The sequence below is a fragment of the Varanus komodoensis genome, unplaced genomic scaffold, assembly GCF_004798865.1.
Source record: "Varanus komodoensis strain SLA01 unplaced genomic scaffold, ASM479886v1 scaffold53, whole genome shotgun sequence".
In the NCBI taxonomy this organism is placed as follows: domain Eukaryota; kingdom Metazoa; phylum Chordata; class Lepidosauria; order Squamata; family Varanidae; genus Varanus; species Varanus komodoensis.
In genome coordinates this window covers 139,300-157,951 of record NW_025336126.1, presented here as the reverse complement: position 1 = coordinate 157,951, position 18,652 = coordinate 139,300, and the positions used below count along the sequence as shown (strand labels likewise).

The 18,652-nt window shown below is 43.9% G+C and overlaps 1 protein-coding gene and 1 long non-coding RNA gene across 4 annotated transcripts; one reads left to right on the top strand and one right to left on the bottom strand.

The window, feature by feature from the left end:
- Positions 1-427: 427 nt before the first annotated feature.
- On the top strand, positions 428-13,467 carry LOC123032181 (zinc finger protein 883-like). 2 transcript variants are annotated; one of them, XM_044447890.1, is made up of 4 exons: positions 428-491; positions 2,225-2,345; positions 3,629-4,533; positions 12,536-13,467. In XM_044447890.1, the coding sequence occupies exons 2-4, from the start codon at positions 2,261-2,263 to the stop codon at positions 13,343-13,345; spliced, it is 1,800 nt and encodes a 599-aa protein (XP_044303825.1). In that variant the 5' UTR covers positions 428-491; positions 2,225-2,260; the 3' UTR covers positions 13,346-13,467. The 2 variants fall into 2 exon arrangements, with proteins under 2 accessions (XP_044303825.1, XP_044303824.1); XM_044447889.1 differs by lacking the exons at positions 428-491; positions 12,536-13,467 and adding an exon at positions 627-645 and having other exon boundaries at positions 3,629-5,972.
- LOC123032182 lies at positions 9,567-18,591 on the bottom strand. Of its 2 annotated transcripts, none has more exons than XR_006416448.1 (3): positions 18,028-18,591; positions 16,431-16,629; positions 9,567-12,165 (listed from the first exon to the last, which is right to left on the bottom strand). It is a non-coding gene; the product is annotated as an uncharacterized LOC123032182 (long non-coding RNA). The 2 variants fall into 2 exon arrangements; XR_006416447.1 differs by lacking the exon at positions 9,567-12,165 and adding an exon at positions 14,104-16,076.
- Between the last annotated feature and the right edge of the window lie 61 nt (positions 18,592-18,652).

Sequence of the window (18,652 nt, the reverse complement as noted above, 5' to 3'; positions counted from 1 at the left end):
TTTTCCAGCTATCCATCCAGAACATGCAACAATTTCCTGTTATCCATGAGCATCTTTCAGAGGGTCCCTGCTCTCTAGCATCAATCACCCTGGAGATGATAGATGTAATGGATTTAGGAGATGCAGTTGGCACACCTGCAATATAAAAATATAGACACCTGGGCAACTATCCTGATTTTACATTTCCTCCGGGGCCAGAGAGGCAGCTCCTTTTCCAGGTAGGTATGACGCAAACGGCACAATAATTCGCCAGAGAGAGCTGCCTTGTCCCCGAAACGTGCGTCCGGCCACTCGGAACTCGCCCCCGTCCTGAACTTGCACGAGGACGCGACGCTGCTGCGTTTTCCTGCACCGCACCGAGGATGGGAAGGGCTGGCCGGCGGCCGCCCACGCAGGGGGAACTCCTGATGCCAGGATGGGATTTCCTGGGGACGGTCTTCGCGGGGCACACCGTCTCCTGCGCCAGCAGTCTCGGGTTGCCAAGGCGTTTGGTGAGCTGCTGGGAGTCCCCGCCTGAGAGGGAGGAGGCCGGTTCCTTGTTGGAGGGGGGATTTTTCTGGAAGAGGGGGTTGCAGCTAAGGCGCAAGAGGGGTCTGGGGATGGAGGTCACGGTAATGCAAGGACTGAGAGGAATCGCACTCTGCTGTAGGTTTGATCACTGCAAAAAAAAAAAAAAAAAAGTGGAAAGGAGGCATAGATTGATGGCCCCCACCCATGCTTTTCTTCATGTCCTCTACTATTATCTCGAGGAGGAGGAGGAGGAGTTGTGCGGAAGCAAATGCTTATGTATAATATGGTTTTCTTTTTCTTTTCCACACATTCTCTGTCCTGCCTCTCTCCATCCTACTGATCTGTTCACACAGTGCTTTGCAACTGGTAAGGGAAGGGAGGTTTGTGTATGTCTGGACCCATCTTTTTGGGATAGCAGTCACTGGGGTATCTTACTCAGCACTGGCTAGTTTTTGTTTCTTTCCCGTCTGGACTGCATTTTTTCCTCTGTGACTCATTCCTTAAACTGCTTATTATAAGCGCAAGTCAGAATTTGACATGCCTGGGTCAGTAATAAGGTTTTGCAGCATTTAAGGTTGTGAGCAGCATTGGTAATGATTTAGATACTGGTGCGCTGCAGAACTAGTACTTAAAAATGAGCCCAATATATGAATTGGTGTTGTGTCTTAGCTCCAATTTCCACCTATGAACTCTTTGCTTGTCAGCCCACTCAGCCCTTTACAACCAGGTGCTGTCCCATTATCCCTAGACCCCAACCTGCAGACTCATGGCTGGAATGATGGGAGTTGTAGCCCAACAAATCTAGAAGGTACCAGGTTTCAGAAGACTGGCTTAGCTTATCCAAAGATGTTCCAGTTCATTTATTTTTCCAGCCTCCTCCTCCAGATTTGAGCATTTTGATCTTGCCACTGCAGCATGCTTAACCCAATGATCAATTCTACTCCCTCCATCTGTCCACAGATTTTGTTTGGTTCATGTGTACAGTTGCAACCTTGATTTGGTTGGGCCAGGATTAAGCCAAAGAATATATTCATCAGACAGTCATAAGGAGGTTAATGTCAGACCATTCCTCTAGTGTTGTTTTGAGAGCTGGTACATTTAAGAGGTGCAGCCAAAAACATTGCAGCAACTTCACCATGCTTCTTCTTCTAAAAAGCTACTCTTTTGAAATCCTGCTGTTTTCACCCTGCTGTTCCTAGATTCATGAGATTCATGGTTACTCTGTAAAGACAAAAACCTCTGTGCATGCTCAGAGATAGTCTGGTCTTTATCCTTTCATGTGCTCCAAGGTCAAGTTCTGGAATCAGTCACCTTTATTGTATGCCAGGCATCTCTAAAAGAAGAGGTAATGGGCTAAAGAGATATGGTTATAACTACTTCTCAGTTTGCACAGGACAGACACTCTTAATATGCCTGAATAACTTGTATTTATTACTACTTCCCCTTCTCGGATGCACATCATATTAAGTCCTAGTTATTTATCATCCATCTCTGTGCTAGTTTTATTCACTATTCTAATATCTGTGTAAGAATTTTAGTGACTGGAATTGTATATAAACTAGTACTGGTATGCTACAGGTTGTGGGAAACTGTGTGCTTGTGTAGCATAAGGTAGTTTTTTCTTCATGTTGAAACACTTTACCTGAAAACACTGTGTCTAAAACCTTAAAACTCTCCCTCCCTCCCTCCCTCTCTCTCTCACACACACACACAGGCTTTCCGCTCAGCAAATTCTGCTTTGGTCTTCTGGATGGCCCAAGATGACAGAAATGAGTATGTTCCAGAATGTCAAATTTCAGGGGAAGGAAAGATTCTGAGAGGCAAAGTCTGTCCAGGTGAGAAACTGAGCAAAACTATACTGTGATCTAAAATGACCCCTTCCTACCTTTGGCTAGATAAATAATTAACAGGATACATCTGTGCTTTCTGAACTCACACATTTCAAAAGCCATATTCTACAATCTGGAAAACTATATGCTGAGACCAGAGTGAACTATATAAATTATGGGCACAGTCCCAACATGGTTAGTGGGGCAAAGAATAGTCAAAGTCCGAGTTTCAAGATCTTGTGACTTCAGAGGCTGAGCCCCCACCCTGCCCTGCTTGCAGCCACTATGAAAGGAATCATACAAGCTGCCTCTTCCAAGTTCATAATTGGCCTCAAAGAGGAGGAACAGCGACATGCCAGGGGAATGGATAGGTAAAGAGGTTCTCACCAATGGCTTATGCCATATCCAGGTGACAACCTAGCTTCCTTTCTTCCTCTTTTATGCTGCTTCTAGATAGCCAAAAAGGCTGCATAATGAAATTAGAAGCACAAGGTATGGCTGCAGCAAAGATTGCTGTCATTGTATTTCACTATGTATGGGATGTATGTAAGCCTTCAAATTTGGCAGGTACGTGCATCAGGGACAGAGACGCCAGATCGCACCCTTAGTTTTGCATAATTTAATCTGCTCTTGGAGTCAAAAAACAGACATTTTCTGGCAAGAAATGAGGCAAGGCAGATGGAAATATGGAAAAGGACATGGATACAAGCTTCCTTTCAAAATCAGAAGCACTGATTTTGGTGGTTGCCTATTTTTGTACAGAAGATACAAAAACTGCAGATGAGCCCAAATGGTTTTCAGTACCAGCATAATACTGAACAATGGATGTAGTAATATACAGCTGTCTCTGAATATGTGCACGTGCCTTTTATTTTCCATTAAATATTATTTATTAATTGCTATTTAACCTCTCCTCAAAGTGGCACACACGCCCCCTTTCTCCACACCAACCCCCATGAAGTAGGTTAGGCTAAGAGTGATTAGATCAAAGTCATCCAGTGAGCTTTGTGGCTGAGGGGAGATTTGATCCTGGAACTCCCCAGTTACACTCCATCCCCATATCAATTCCACCATGATCATATGGGCCACATCCACAGCAGTTATCTTCTTGATGGTATCCAATTGATTATTGTCAGATGGAAGAACTCTGTGTAAGGCAAACTATGGCCTATGACTGTGCCTGAGAATCTTTTGGCTATAATGACAACTAGTTCTTGATACAGGCAAGAAACCAAATATTTACAGGTAAAATATCCATAATACTGACAGGCCTCCTGTTTTTCTCATAGGTGATGGAAGAATAAAGGAGGAAGTGGTGTTTCTTCCAAATGTGGCAACTTCAGCCCAGGCCCTCCAAAATATCTCCAGGAGCCAAGAGAAGTCACAGATAAACGCCTCACCGCCAAGATGCCGCCGCAAAAGATCTCATGTGCTAGGCTCAGGGGCTTCCAATAATGTACTGGGCATCCTAGAGAGACCTCTGGCCACTGGCTCAGCCCAGCGTGTGCCAGAGAAGCCTTTCCATTGCATTGATTGTGGGAAGAGCTTCTCACAGAGCTCCAACCTGATAGAACACCAGAGAATACACACCGGAGAGCGCCCATTCACCTGCAGCGAGTGTGAGAAGAGCTTCAGTCGCAGCAGCACTCTTGTAGAGCACCAGCGTACACACACGGGTGAAAAGCCATACACATGCACCGAGTGTGGGAGGGGCTTTAGCCGTAGTTCCACTCTCACAGAGCACCTGCGCACTCACACCGGGGAGACGCCCTTCCCATGCCGAGAATGTGGGAAGGCCTTCAGCCGCACTTCCAACCTTGTGAAGCACCTGCGCACCCACTCGGGTGAGAAGCCATACACATGTGCGCTCTGTGGGAAGCGCTTCTCTCTTAGTTCCAACCTCCTCAAGCACGAGCGCACCCACTCGGGGGAGAAGCCCTTCCCGTGCACCCTCTGTGGGAAGTGCTTCAAGAAGAAGACCCACCTAGTGTCCCACCATCGAGTGCACACTGGGGAGCGGCCTTACCGATGTGAAGAATGCGGGAAGTGCTTCTCCCAAAGCTCCATCCTGATTGAGCACCAGAGAATCCATACAGGTGAGAAGCCCTACAAATGTGCACACTGTGGGAAATGCTTCTGTGTAAGCTCAAACCTCATCAAGCACCAGAGAATTCACACAGGTGAGAAACCCTATGCATGCTCTATCTGTGGGAAGGCCTTCCGTTACAAGCCCCAGTTCACCCGTCACCAGAAACAGGTGCACCCAGAAGAAAAGGAAGAGGAATCGGTTACTACTCTCACCTTGGGGCCCTGGACAGAGAGACTCCCTCTCATACAAGTCTCTGAGAAAGCATAGAATTAGGAGACCTGATGGTTTCTTTGTGATTGTACCCCTGCTCACTACAGGCTGCATTAGAACTGTGGCCAGGCCTCTTTGTGGCTGCCATTCAACTAGTCTTAGCCCTTTGAGTGACTCTTCTCTGGTGGACTAATCTACTCTGCCATCAATTCTTTCCCTCTGTATCCTTGGTCTGACAGAGTAATCTGACTTTCTTCTGCTGCACCATCCAGTGGGTTATGTCCTGTTCTTTCCCAAGAAAGAAGAACTCACAGAAGAAAATATAAAATATAATCGGAGCTCTATAATCCATGCATATAGTCTGGGTTGTGTCTGGAGAAGGCTCAGCACTCAAACTAGGGTTTCAGTATTCAGTAGGATGATCTTTGATGCTCTTCCCAAGTCTTTATTGCTGCTGACTTTCTTACCTAGTTCATATGTCCATGGTGTAGGGCTGCAAACAGCCACACACCTAGCTATTTTGAGTAAGAAGGTATTGCTCCCAGGTAACTAGACTAGAATGCATTTTAAATGGAGAAGAGTTGGTTCTTTCTTTCAAGCCTAACCAATATATGACCAGGTGGGCTATAATCTTTGTGAAGTAATCTGTTAATCTGTTTTACTGACCACCTAACCCTTGTCTCTGTGCTCTTCTCTCATTGCATTTACCATCAGTGATGTCAAGGACACTACCAAAATTCCACCAACCATATTTAACATAGCACTTCAAATCAAAATGCTCCAGTTTGCTGGACAAGGAATTACATTTCCCAGGAACAATAGATCTGAATGCTGGGGAAACACAATATCTCCCCCACCCAAACCGAAACACTTCCCAGAGAGAGGATGTCTAGCTCTTTCTCACGAAAAGAGCAATAGCCCCATATCTATATGCTCTGATGTCTTATCCAAAGCATTATGGTGAAGCTGCTCTACTTAGGATGTTTTATTCAGAATATAGAATAAAGATGCGTTGCTGCCAAAAGTGTGTTACATCTTACCTTTATTACTAATCATGCAACTTTCAAATAGCAATTCTAAAGAAGTGGTGTGAATCTGCAGTAGAAAAAGACAAGACTGCAAAAAATTCTCATGCACATATATACCACGATGCATATACTGGGCAAGGAGGTGGTATAGCCACTCTGGTTTTCTTTATTGTTTTCTATAATATCTCTGAAACTGAATGTTTTCATTTCTGTGTATTGGCAGCCCTTGAGAAAAATCATATAAATCATGTATATCTTGATCATGAAAAATAAATGTTTTTCACCCCGTTTGTTCATATCCATCCATTTCCCTAGTATTTTTATACACTTGGAAGAGGGGGCATCCAGAACACAGGTACCATCAGTTAAGTGGGATAATTCTCTACATCAGGGTACATCTGCTGGCAATAAAATGACTTTGAGAAATGAAATATGCCCAGGCAGTTGAAATAAGAATGGATTCCTACCTTGCTGTTTTAATGATGTCAAACGAAACATTTGCTTTCTGGGAGATTTTTTTTTTAAATTCTTGTTATCCTAATCCTCAATGCTTGTTATGCTTGTTGCTTGGCTATGTATTGATCCCTCTTACTAGCTTTTGAGTGCACAGACAAAGCACTGGTAGTGGTACTGAACAAAGCAGGTCACCATATGCAGCATTGTTGGGATGGGTGTGGCATGCTCACACATTAAAATGCACACTTGTACCACATGGTAGAGTGGGCTGGTTTGCTGTTGTGGGACAACTGGCACCACTTCCGTACTGCAACTACACTATAGGTGTCTTTGAGATCCTGACAGATATCACCAAAGTCCTAGAGCCTCCCTTAAACCACAGTGCCTGGCTCACTCTTAATCCTTAATACCAGAAATAGAAAGGAGGATCTTCCAGGCAGGCCCCCGTTTCTGAGCCTGGGATTCTCTCAGCCCACTGCAGAAGGGGTGGAGGGCATCACCATTTCTCCAGCCAGGAGGCAATGGAACCCAACACCTTGCATGCCTCTGAAGGCTCCGGCAGCCAATACAGGCAGCATCTCCTTCAGCCCTCCCACATCCATCTCCAGTGGCTTCCGCTCAGGAAGCATTCTCCCTATACATGCACAGAGGCAATATGTCCTTAAGTCAGGGTCTATTTAAAGCATTTATGAAAGTTTTATAAAGCAGTTTAAAAACAGAAGACAGAAGACAAGAAAATTCAAAATGGAGGAAGATTAAGAAGGCAATAGCTCCTCCAGGTAATGTATGAACTGGCAAGTGGTTTCTCTTGTCAGATCTAATGCAGCCATCATTCCACCAACCAACCAAGCAGCTCTTAGTAGAACACTGTCCTCCCTCTCCCCCACCCCAGACGGCAAGCCACAAACTGTCCCCACAGAAAGGAAGCAGTTCGGGGTGGAGGAAGGGAGCAATGATCCCAGACGGTTGTCTCTTGTTGATGTCACCCTTTTTCAGGTCAGCGTAGCAAAGCAACTATGAGGAATAGAGCCGGCCTTTTAGATATTCTCCGATTTGGCTGTATTTAAATCAATGAGCAAAGGGGAATGTATATATCTAAAGGCACACTCCTGTGCGCATATGTGTGTGTGTGTGTGTGTGTGTGTGTGTGTGTGTGTGTGTGTGAGTGAATGAATGAATGAATGAATGAATGAATGAATGAATGAATGAAAGTCCTGGCTGATGCTGGAAAGTATAGGCAGGAGAAGACAGTGACTTCTGTGTCAGTGGGGCACAGTTTGTAGTCTGAGCTTTAAGGAGCTATCTGTGGTGCTGAACCTATTCTGGAGCTGGAGTTTGGCACTGGATAGCTCTTTTAAAGCTCAAAATAAAATATCCTTGCAGTGGATAAGGAGTCCCACTGATATAGGAGTAACCAGCCACCCTGGCTATAGGACTTTTTCCTATTTAAATACTTATAAGAATGTGCTTTATGTTAATTAATGGAGCCAAACAAACCAGAACTTTCTCTAACCTCACAACATCAAGGAGTCAGTAAAATTGCTGGCAGGAGCATATGAGGCTATTAGAGAATGTGGAGAACGATTAGGTTAAGATACCATTTTGTACTAGAATGCAAGTCTTTTTTTTAGCTGCAGTAAATCAGGGATGAGGAATGTGTAGCTGTCGCAGCGGTTGTTGGATATTGAAACTCCCAGCCTCCCTTCCTCTGCACTGTTCTTGCTAGGACTGGTGGAGCTGCAATGCAACAACATCTGGGAAGCCATATGTTCCTTGCTCCTGCAATAAATAATGGCCTGAAGGAATGACTTTCATCTTGGCTGTATAAAACAACGTCACCTTGCCAGGACTTAGGCTTCCCATCCTTGTCCGGCAAAGGTTTTAACAACTGCATGGCAGGCAAAAGATGAACAGATGCAGCCTTCCTCATTGCTGTTAATGTTGATGCCAGCTGTTCTGTTGCATTTCTGCATGTTCACCAGCTATTAATGGTACACTGGACAGCCAAGAAGAAAAGTGACAATCCTATTCCTTGCCAGATTTATTATTCCCTGGGACCAGCATGGAAAAAGCATGGTTTAAGCCAGGGACCCAAATCTTTCATTTCCTCAGGGCCATTCCTTCTTCTGTGTGTTTCTTTTGGTTACCAAGCAACCACCTCCAGGATTCCTCTTCCTCTCCCCCCCCCCCGATTTTCCTGCATCATGTGAACTTGGGTGAGGATGTGACATCATCACTGGGCTCCCTCTACTACTCTGCAGGCATTACTGATTTACAAGCCGCAGAATTGTTATAACTGTCTAGTGTTTTGCAACGGATCTGTGGTGATTTTTCAAAAGCTCCCCTGGATTTTCTACAATACAACATCATTCCCCGAGATGGAAATGCAGTACTTACAAAATGCAGAGGATGGGAAGAAGTCTGGAGACAAAGGTAAGAATGTTGACCAAATCTTTGTTTGGGAGCAATCCAAAGAGGAAAAAAGAAAGAAACAAGGATATACCACTGGCTTTTCTTTCTTTGCATCTTATATTAGATTGCAGATGAATAGTTATAAATATGAAATAATGCAATCCCACAGAACAAAAAGCATGGAGCAATCTGATGGATTTTATTACAGCCAAGTAATAGAAAAATTCTGGAAGTGCAAACCTGAATAACACAGCATGCCTCAGGGACAAGTGTTCAAAGCAAAATGTACATGCACATATACGTACATGGCAATGTAGCTGCATTTTAGAATATAAGTTATGTGCCCAGGTTGTTGGAAATGTGTGGGATCAAAAAATTCTCAACTTTTTGCGTTTTAGCAGTTGCACTGCTATGTTAGCAAGCTTCCAAGTTAGACAGAATTCTTCAGAAGAGACATTGTTTTGTGCAGCCTGAAAAACTTGATACATTATCAAATTAGTTTGTGCAATGAAATGTATAATTTGAATAATTTTCAATCCTATTTGTCTCCCCCACAACTCAAAAGAAGGGATTTTCTGTAGCTGTAGAATGGGATTATTCTGTAGAGGTTTTTTTTTCTGTAAATAAGTGGCTGTGGGGTTGGCCTTGATTATATTCTGTGGTGCTTAGGAATTATGCAACAATAAAAACATAATATAAAGGGATGTTTTTAAGTAAGAATGACTGGCATCCATCTTGCTGTTTGTCTTTTCAGTTCACATTCCTGGTAATGGATTCAAAGCCCCCAGTGCCTAATTCCACCACATGGGATGTTCATTTTATTAAAGAATTCAAGTGGGGACCTTAATAAAATTGTGCAGTGCATTCCTGGCTCCTAACTACAGTGTCCATTCTGGCTGAAACAGGATACTTATAGCATCCTTTTGGACTTGCAGAGAACATCTCTTTTCTCTTCCATCCTCTTGAAACTCTCCTGCTTTGCTATATGCAGTGGTACCTCAGTTCATGAACTTAATTCGTTCCACGATTCTGGTTGCGAACCAAGTCAAATTTCCCCATAAGGTTCAATGTAAATAAGGTTACTCTGTTCTGAACCATATGTAATTTTTTTAACACAAAATTATTAAACAAAGTACCATACAGTATGAAGAGAGAGAACATTAACCTTGCGTGAGCCGACTTCTGGCATGGAGGACAGGAAGGTCGGTGGGGAGGAGGGTATTGTTTGGAGGGAGTCTGCGACCGCGATCTCGACTAGAGGAAGCCGTGACCACGTGTCAGAGTGGGGAAGATGGCCATGTTCATATGAACACGAACATGGCCATCTTCCTCGCACAAACACGATGGCGGCCATCTTCCCCACACGAACATGAATGCAGCCATCTTCCCCACTCAAACACGCTCTGACACAGGGTTGGGGTGCAGGGAAGATGGCCGTGATTGTGTTCCTCACCTGATGTGGAGTTTGCGAATGGAAGCATAATTTTGCCGAACTTTCTGTTCGTGAACCGAATTGTATGAGAACAGGAACGTTCTTGAACTGAGGTATTACTGTACTACCAAAAAGTTTGGGATTCAGGCTAGCTATCAGGCTTGTTTACATTAATGTTATATTGCATACTTGTTAAGCAGAAAGGGTAACATATGGGAAGCAGAATGTAACCTTCTGGCATACTTCTGTCCTACTGAAATGCTGTCATCCTGGATATTGGTTCTTTCCCTCTGCCTTTCAAATAATATTTTCAGTATCTAAAGGGTCAACTGCCCTCAACCATAGCCTTAATTTTAGTCTGCCCATCAGCCTGTTGGTTAAGATTTTTTAAAAGAAATTATATGCTGCTTTTCCACAGTGGACAGTGCTCAAAACAGCTCAAAGTAACCCTCAATGAACAAAGATCAGCAACACCTTGGAAATAAAATTGTGATAAAACATTTCAGAGAATTCAAATAAGACAAAACCAATGATTCATAAAATGAATATAAAGTCAATATTACAGTGAAAAATCTCAACTTAATATAAGAAGTAAAATCAAAATCAAGAGTCTAAAACAAAAATTTACCCTAGCCTTTGCTGCCAGTGCTAATCTTACAACAATCCAAAGTGCCATCCAGCCAAATAGCTTAAACCTAGTCCAGAAAACCTCCCGCCAGCTAGTGCAGGGCTGCACAGCCTGCATGTGGCTCTTCTCCACTTTTTGTATGGTCCAGCAGCCTATAGCTGCCTCCTGCACTCTTCCCCAGAGCTCAGCTGATCGGAGTTTTGGGGAGAGGCCCCTATCAGCAGTTCCAGAACAGCAATCCCAGTGAACGCATTGAAGGGAGGAGGGCTTTGGCCTTTCTCGGTGACTCCAAAACTGCTAGGATTGCTGCTTTCTTTCTGCTAATGGCAGCCGGAAAGCTATTCTGAGCAGCAACCCCTAAGCAGCCCTTCCCATGTGTGCAAACATATGTGCATGCATGGCCTATGGCCTCCTCAACCAGCACCAGATGCAACTCTCAGCTTGCTCATCTGATGCTCCTTTCCTGGCTGATAATAATTCTTGAAAACAATCAACATTGCTGCACTGTAATCGAAAGGGATATCGTAATTCAACTGCCAAGCTGGCCAGTTCCCTTTATAACAGGGGCACACAACTCTTTCAGCCCCAGCGTGTCTGCTTTTGGGAGTGAGAAAGGCAGTTGCTCTTGGTGCACATTCCCAAGGCCTGCTGATTGGGATTTGGTGGAGGAAGACCTAGAGGGGGCCTTGGAATGTGGGCCAATTCCAGACACTGAGAGACATGCAGATGCTCATCTCAAGGCCAGACTCCCCAGGTGTGCAGGCGGCCCCTGAGAATGACCAAGATATACAGTTAGCAGAAGGTGCCTTGGAACAAGGGAGTTTCTCAGAGATAGATGAGGTGGGTATAGCACTCAGCCCCATAATGTGATATCAGCTCATACTCATAAGGAGTTTACTTTTTTAAAAGTAAATACTAGATTGGATCCAATGAATTGCTCTATGCATGCTCAGAGATTCTTTCTGTCTGGGTGTTTGTGCTTCTGGAAAACTCGTTCATCAATAAAGAACATTTTGCAAGAAAGGTCTGTGCCACCGAATGTACAAAGGGAGGAAACCTAAATCACAACATCTGCTAGAGTGGGGAACTGCACATGGTGCTCACACACACATTTGCAAACTGTTCACAAAAATGCAGGATTCAGCTGCACATCACTCACACAGAGACACCGTTCATATTCACCACAGCAACAACAAATCTTGGCTTTGTAGCCACAGCATATTCCATATTTCATAGCATCAGGAAGGTAAAGTCCTCTCACCAGCTGGCAACAGAGGAAAATACACTCTAGAAACGGGCTTTCTTCTTGCCAGAGAAGTTTCATTCCTAGGGTATCCCAGGGCATTCCCAGAAGCTGGCAGGAAATTTCAAGCATTGCTGCTTTTGTTCCAGAGACATGCTATGGAAGGAACCAGCCTGATTCTTGAGCAATTTTCTCTCCCTCCACCTTTTCCCGGATCAGCACATAATGTTGGGGACTGCCAGACGCAGCTTGGGCAGAGGTGCGCTTTTTGCATCCTCCTCTGCAGACTTAATTTCTATTTTCTTTCAGCAGGTGCTGAGACTGAAAGCTGGATTGAAATAAAAAATATTAAGAAGGAAGCACTAGAAGAAAAAGCAGAAATACAGGATTTGGGAACATCTCTGAGTCCTGAGCAGAGCGGAATAGTGTTGGGGAGCAGGAGCAGTGTAAGGATACAGCTGAGGGACCGAGAAGGTCAGGACAAAAAGGACACTGAGCCACATCAATCAAACAGCCCTCAGAACCTTGATAATTGCAAGATTCAAGTCAAGGTGGAAGAACAGAGGTGTAGAAGCCAGGTGAGAAGGCGTCGGGCAAAGGAGGCTTCCCATGATCCTCCAGGTTTTATCAACCTTTTGGGTATCTTGGAGCCTCCTCCTCCTCTTCCACCCCCTGCCCCACGCAGGCCAGTGGATAAGCCTTACCACTGCACCGAGTGTGGGAAGAGCTTCTCACAGAGCTCTGTACTTATTGAACACCAGAGAATCCACACAGGAGAAAGGCCCTTTGTGTGCAATGTGTGCGGGAAACGCTTCTCCCAAAGCTCCACCCTGATGGGGCACCAAAGAATCCACACAGGCGAAAAACCCTTTGCTTGCCCTGAGTGTGGACGGGGGTTCAGCCGGAGCTCAGCTCTGACAGAACATCAACGCACCCACACTGGGGAGACACCCTTCCCATGCCGGGAGTGTGGGAAGGCCTTCAGCCGCACCTCCAACCTTGTAAAGCACCTGCGCACCCACTCAGGAGAGAAACCATATACCTGCACCCTCTGTGGAAAGCGCTTCTCCCTTAGTTCCAACCTCCTCAAGCACGAGCGCACCCACTCGGGGGAGAAGCCTTTTCCCTGCCCCCTCTGTGGTAAATGCTTCAAGAAGAAGACCCACTTGGTGTCACATAACCGTGTGCACACTGGGGAGAGGCCCTACCGGTGTGAGGAATGCGGCAAGTGCTTCTCTCAGAGCTCCTCCCTGATTGAGCACCAGAGAATCCACACAGGGGAAAAGCCCTACAAATGTCCCCAGTGTGGTCGGGGTTTCTATGTCAATTCCAAACTGGTCAAGCATCAGAGAATTCACACAGGTGAGAAACCCTATGCCTGCTCTGCCTGTGGAAAAACCTTCCGATACAAGCAGCAGTTCCCTCGTCATGTGGCCCACGTCCATCCTGGAGAAGACCAAGTTTCTGTGCTTACCTTGGGTACCAGTGTTAATATGCTTCTGTCTTAGAGCCTTCAGTAGCCCTGACCTTTGTGTTTCAGGTGCCCTAGAGGCTGATTCCACTGAGAGGCATACATGCTGCCAAATTTAGTAGTCCATAAAGTACTCAGCGTAGCATCTCATTGCTGGGACTTTTCAAAGAGACTTCTATTAATATAATCACAATTAAAATGAAGTGGCCTGGCTTGTGATGCTAGTTTCATCCTTACATAGAGGAATTTGTTTATTAGCTTACATAGTATAGCACTATGTAAGCCCACATAGGAGGGCTCATTTTTTAGCTTACATAGTATAGCACTGGGAAAGAGACTGTGCAAACAGTGACTCCTTTGCTTTGGAGGGTTTCATATGTACAGTAGGACCGAGGGAGCCATGAACATGAAATCTTGTTTCAGAAGGAAAAGATTGACCATTACAAGGATTCTATTATTGTGTTTACAGTATCTTATGAAGGGTATGACATTCAGAAATATTCACTATAGATACTGTGACTTTTTAAAGAGTGTTTATACTATCACTCTGCAGCCCACCACTACAGTTCACCTCCCCATCATATTTTACAGAAGGGCAAAAGAATTTTATGAAGACCTTGTTTTGTGTGTTTTTTCCCTCGGTTTGCAATATTGCTGGAGAAGGCACTGTCCTTCTTTCTTTAATTTGAAGAAATGATGGAATTATATTCTGAATTTCTTTGTACTAGAATATTTACAGTATTATCTAGGATGCAGCCAATTTGGGGTGAGGGGTATTGCAAATACTGCAGAATGTATTCAGGAAATTCATTTATGGCAACAGCTGGAGAAACACAAAACAGCTCCTACCTAAAACTCCACCAAGTGCAGTCATGGCCCCTATATTTGTCATTTAAAGTAATCCCTACATATTCAGAATGTGAGGCCTTATGGGCATCTACCTTGTTTGAGAGCAAAGGCATTCTGATTATGGCTGAGACTTTTAGAGTAATCACATTAACTTTCTAGGAGTCCATCTTAGTAAGTAGACATTCTTCTAGAAGCTGCTAGTAGCTCTCTCGCTGTCCGAAACTCTGTAGTATTTCTCAGTTGGTCTACTGAAAACTTGTGTCTGATCCATTCTAAGCTTTATGTTCCAGGCATTCTTCTAAGAATGTTCAGTATATTGAAAACCATGATGTGCAACAGGAACAATTCTAACATTGATGTCTTCTCTTTGATGCTTCTTTGAGAGACATTTCATGATGTATCCAACTGTCTGGGTAGCAGCCTCCTGGCAGACATCTATGGTAGACTGGTAAGACCACCTTTGAGCTGTGTTAAGGAAACTGGGTGCAATCCAGCCAAGGTCAATCATATCAAGCCCTGCTGAATTCAACAAGGTTAGATCAGTGATCGGGAAACTTATCACTGGTGGGCCATCACAATAATAAAGCCCACAGGGGTTCTCCATTTGGCCTGGCAGTTTCTTCTCATTGCTAATCAGGCAGGTATAAATACATTCCCTTGCTTTGGATTGAAAAAGTCTCCTTTCTGCAAGATGAGTTGGTGAAAAGCCTTTTCTCTGATCTGCTGCATATAGGGCAGAGAAGTATGAGGCCTGCGAAGGAAGTGTTTTGCTAACTTCTGAACAGATGTTATACACATGCTATTTGAAAGTGCTGCTGGGTGATTCAGCCATACAACCTTCTGAGCCTGGTCTTATAGTGACTTGTTCTTCTTACTTCTGTGTGAACGTGTAGTGCTTGAATGTTTGGGATGCTATTGAAAGTGCTGCAGAGTGATTCCTTTCTGGTCACGTTAGATATGCAGAGGCTTATCCTATGTACTCCAGATTAGACATGCTTCTCACACTACTACATCTTACCACAAATAGACCATGAAATTTGGAGGAGTAGATTTTTCAGCTTTTGCCCTCTTCTGCCTGTGGCCAGGAATGTGGCCCCCAAGACCGTTTCCAAATGGCACCTAGTCCACTGGTCAAAAAGTGTCTCCCCAACACTGAGTTAAACAAATTCTCCCACTAAAATCACTGACCCATTTTAAGTTATTAACTCTGATCAGATCATGGCCTTGCTTAATAAAACTGAGAATTCTTCCTCTTACTGTTTCCTCCCACCTTTGTCAAAAGAACGACCTTGTGCAAGAAGTCACATCTGCAATCTTCATTATTTGCATCATTCTTCGGTGTTGAGAATGTTACTTCTTCCAGCAGTGTATTTCCTTTAATCACTTTCAGGTATGCCAGTGAATCCCATTTTTATTTGGAGCTTAGTTATTTTTACTAGACTGGCCAGCTTCAGATAGACTGAAGCAGCTTGCAGTGAGGCCACCACAGGGTGGTCATTAATGTTCTACTGTATCTTAGACAAGCAATGAGATGAGCCCTAGTTTGAAGAAACATCCAGAGACACATGAACTGCAGGGCTGGCACACTCCCATTGCAGCTGAAGTGGAAGAAAGAATAGCACAGGAATGCGGAACCACAGGCCGAAAGGCCAAATCTAGTCTTCCAGATGCCTGCACGTCCTTCCCCACAACCACAGGTCATTTGGTGGTTTCCTGGCTTTTGTGCAGTTTCTCCTCCATTCTACAAGGCTGAAATGCCTCTCCTAAGGCATAGTTCATGGCAGTGAGAGGTGTTGGCAGAAATATGGTGGTATTTTTGGTTTTTGCCTCTGTCTACCTTTGGAATTTGCCTCCCCCCCCACCCCTGGAACTTCTTCCGAACAGAACATGATCCTTGGGCTGAAAGAGTTTCTTCTTCCCTGCAAGAACATGGAAAATGTCCCTTGTAAATGATGAGGCTTCCAAAATGTTCATGAACTATGTCAATGCCCACACAATGAACTAGCACATTCTGTTCTGCTTTGTGTATAATTGGAAGATATTTTGCCATCCCAAGCGGCTGCACTGAAGTACCCAGATAGATTTTTTAGGCATCTTACGCTGTGCACAGATTCTGTGACAATGCAGGGCATTGTTTTTTACTTCATTGCCACCCAATACCCTGCTAAGTTGAGTCATTCCTGCACATAACACACAAGCATGTTTATTTTCACAATCAAATGTTGGGGTAACACAGACGCATCCCCACACACTCTCAATCTTGTGTTACTTACATGTACAGGTTCTGCTTGTGGCAACAACTGTGCGGGTATAGATTCAATCTCTTACATTCCCATGGGCACTGAAGTTATGTTGAAAAAAATAGACGTCTCTTCTAGTTTCAGGGCCTTAACCAGGGCATTCTACTGCTTCATAAAGATGGCGCTGTCCAGTCAGTGTTGAGGGATTGTGCCTGTTCACTTCCTAACATTTCTGTTCAAATACCAAAAAATATGGGAGACTAGGTAACTGTTACTGCCAACAACCAGTCAAAGCAATAAAAAGGCTGCTTAGCTTACCCAAAAGCCTATGAATTACACCCACAATGATCAGAAGTCCCCAACTGCAGAGGCAGGAGGAGGAACAGCAGAGGCAATCTTGGCCTCCCTATCCCTTTTCACCAGATTTCCCCTCCCCCCCACAAAAAAAAATCTAGTGATGGCACTTCAGAAGAGGATGGTCAAGGAGGTCTCAGAATAGCTTCTGTCCTGACCTTTCTGATTTCTACCCCATATTTCTCACAGAAATGTCTCCATTTCCCTCTGCCTACTGTCACTTTTTCACTTCAGCAAGGATCTTTTCCCAGCCGGCTTCAAAGGGACAGGGGAGGGAAGGCCAAATCTTTGATTCCCCTGCTCTTATCTCAGAGAAGGAAGTCCCCAGTATTTTCTGACCTCTCAAACAATGTCTGTGGGCCATAGCATTGCACCCTAGAGCTAATAAAAAGACAATACTTACAACCAATTTGAAGGAGATTGGCACAACTTGATATAACAGCACTTTGCCAAAAACTGATGGAAGTTAAAAACATTAGCCTCCAAAAAAACCCCCCTCTAAGGTGTATGCTTAATTCCACAGATTCACATCTTTTTTTTACTTCTGCTGGGTTTGTTAATAAGGAGCAATAGAATCACCACTTTCATATATGAGTTTATCAAGCAAGTTACTTAGTGCTATCCTTGGAAGAAGAGTGAGTAAAAGACTGTGTAGAGTATCTGCCCCTGTGTGTTTTACTAGTTTTGTACTAACTGTGTTTCAGATTAACTGTGATTGTTTTCTTTCCTCCATTTTTCTTAATAATGACTCATTAAAATCATTATTTCACACAACTTAAAAGCTTTGGCTTTGTCTGCAGTCTGCTGAGCTTGTTCTAGAAATACATTTTAAAACTCCCCTTTCTTCTAATGCACATGGGGAAGTTTTCCTCTAAACTGAAGATTCTGAAACAGTGGCCTTGAAGTGTATTTAGAGGCCATAGAGTAGGATCTCCAAATTGTAGGTTGTACAGATTAATATTTCAGGACCACCAGTACAATTCTACTTAAAAACAAGCTTATTTTCAGGTAAGTATATATAGGATTGCTGTATTAGTCTCCTAGGACTAATAGGAGACTAATTTATATTTAAGTACGTATAAAATGTTATCTGGATTTAATCAGTTCTTATTGGTTGCAACTCTGCAGGTAAACCCCTATCTGTATTAGGTACTACTGGATCATGTAGACACTCATTTCTCTGAGTTAACTACATCCCACCTTTCACTTTTTTAAATTAGCAAATAAATCCACTGAATTTATCACTCCTGTGGAGCTACTCAACAGAATTACCCACCTTCAGAGAAAGCTGTCTGGTGCATCTCCAAATAAGTCACTGTGTTGTAGTCATCTCCTTTCAGTTTTATGTTCAGGGTGAGAACTAAGATAATTGGCATACATGGATTGCTTATCCTTAGAGAAGCTTATGTGGCAGCATCACTTGAATTAGGCACTGCTCCAAATTTGCCTCCTTCGACAGAGCTCACTGCTGTGTGTTTACTTGGGCAATTGTTCTGGAGTTCAGTGGGCACTGCTCTTAAAAACCTATCCATCAGACTCACCCAATTACACAGGGCATGAAGATGTCTTCTGCACAGACTAAGCTTAATTTTATTTAAAGTCTTATACGTATAACCACTTTTCAGCCAAAAGTGGCTTCCAGCACGCGAGCAAGAACTAAGCGTTCCTCCAATTTTATCTCACATTATGGGCAGAAAATGTATGTTTGGTAGCAACCACCACATTATTCAACGATTGCCGTAGGAGGCACCAGGCGGCCGCGTGAACTCATGCCGATTAAAAATAGTCCTAAAGTTTCCGCCAAACATTAAGCAAGGCCTATCACAATTTCAATCCATAACGACGCCTAGCAACGTCACTCTCGGCCACAATCTCGCGGGCCTCAAAACATGTGATCTAAG

Coding starts and splice junctions, on each gene's coding strand:
- LOC123032181 (XM_044447890.1), top strand. CDS start 2,261: ATGGCCCAAGATGACAGAAATGAGTATGTTCCAGAATGTCAAATTTCA. Junction 2,346..3,628: donor GAGAGGCAAAGTCTGTCCAG/GTGAGAAACTGA, acceptor TTTTTCTCATAG/GTGATGGAAGAATAAAGGAG. Junction 4,534..12,535: donor ACACAGGTGAGAAACCCTAT/GCATGCTCTATC, acceptor CCAGTGGATAAG/CCTTACCACTGCACCGAGTG.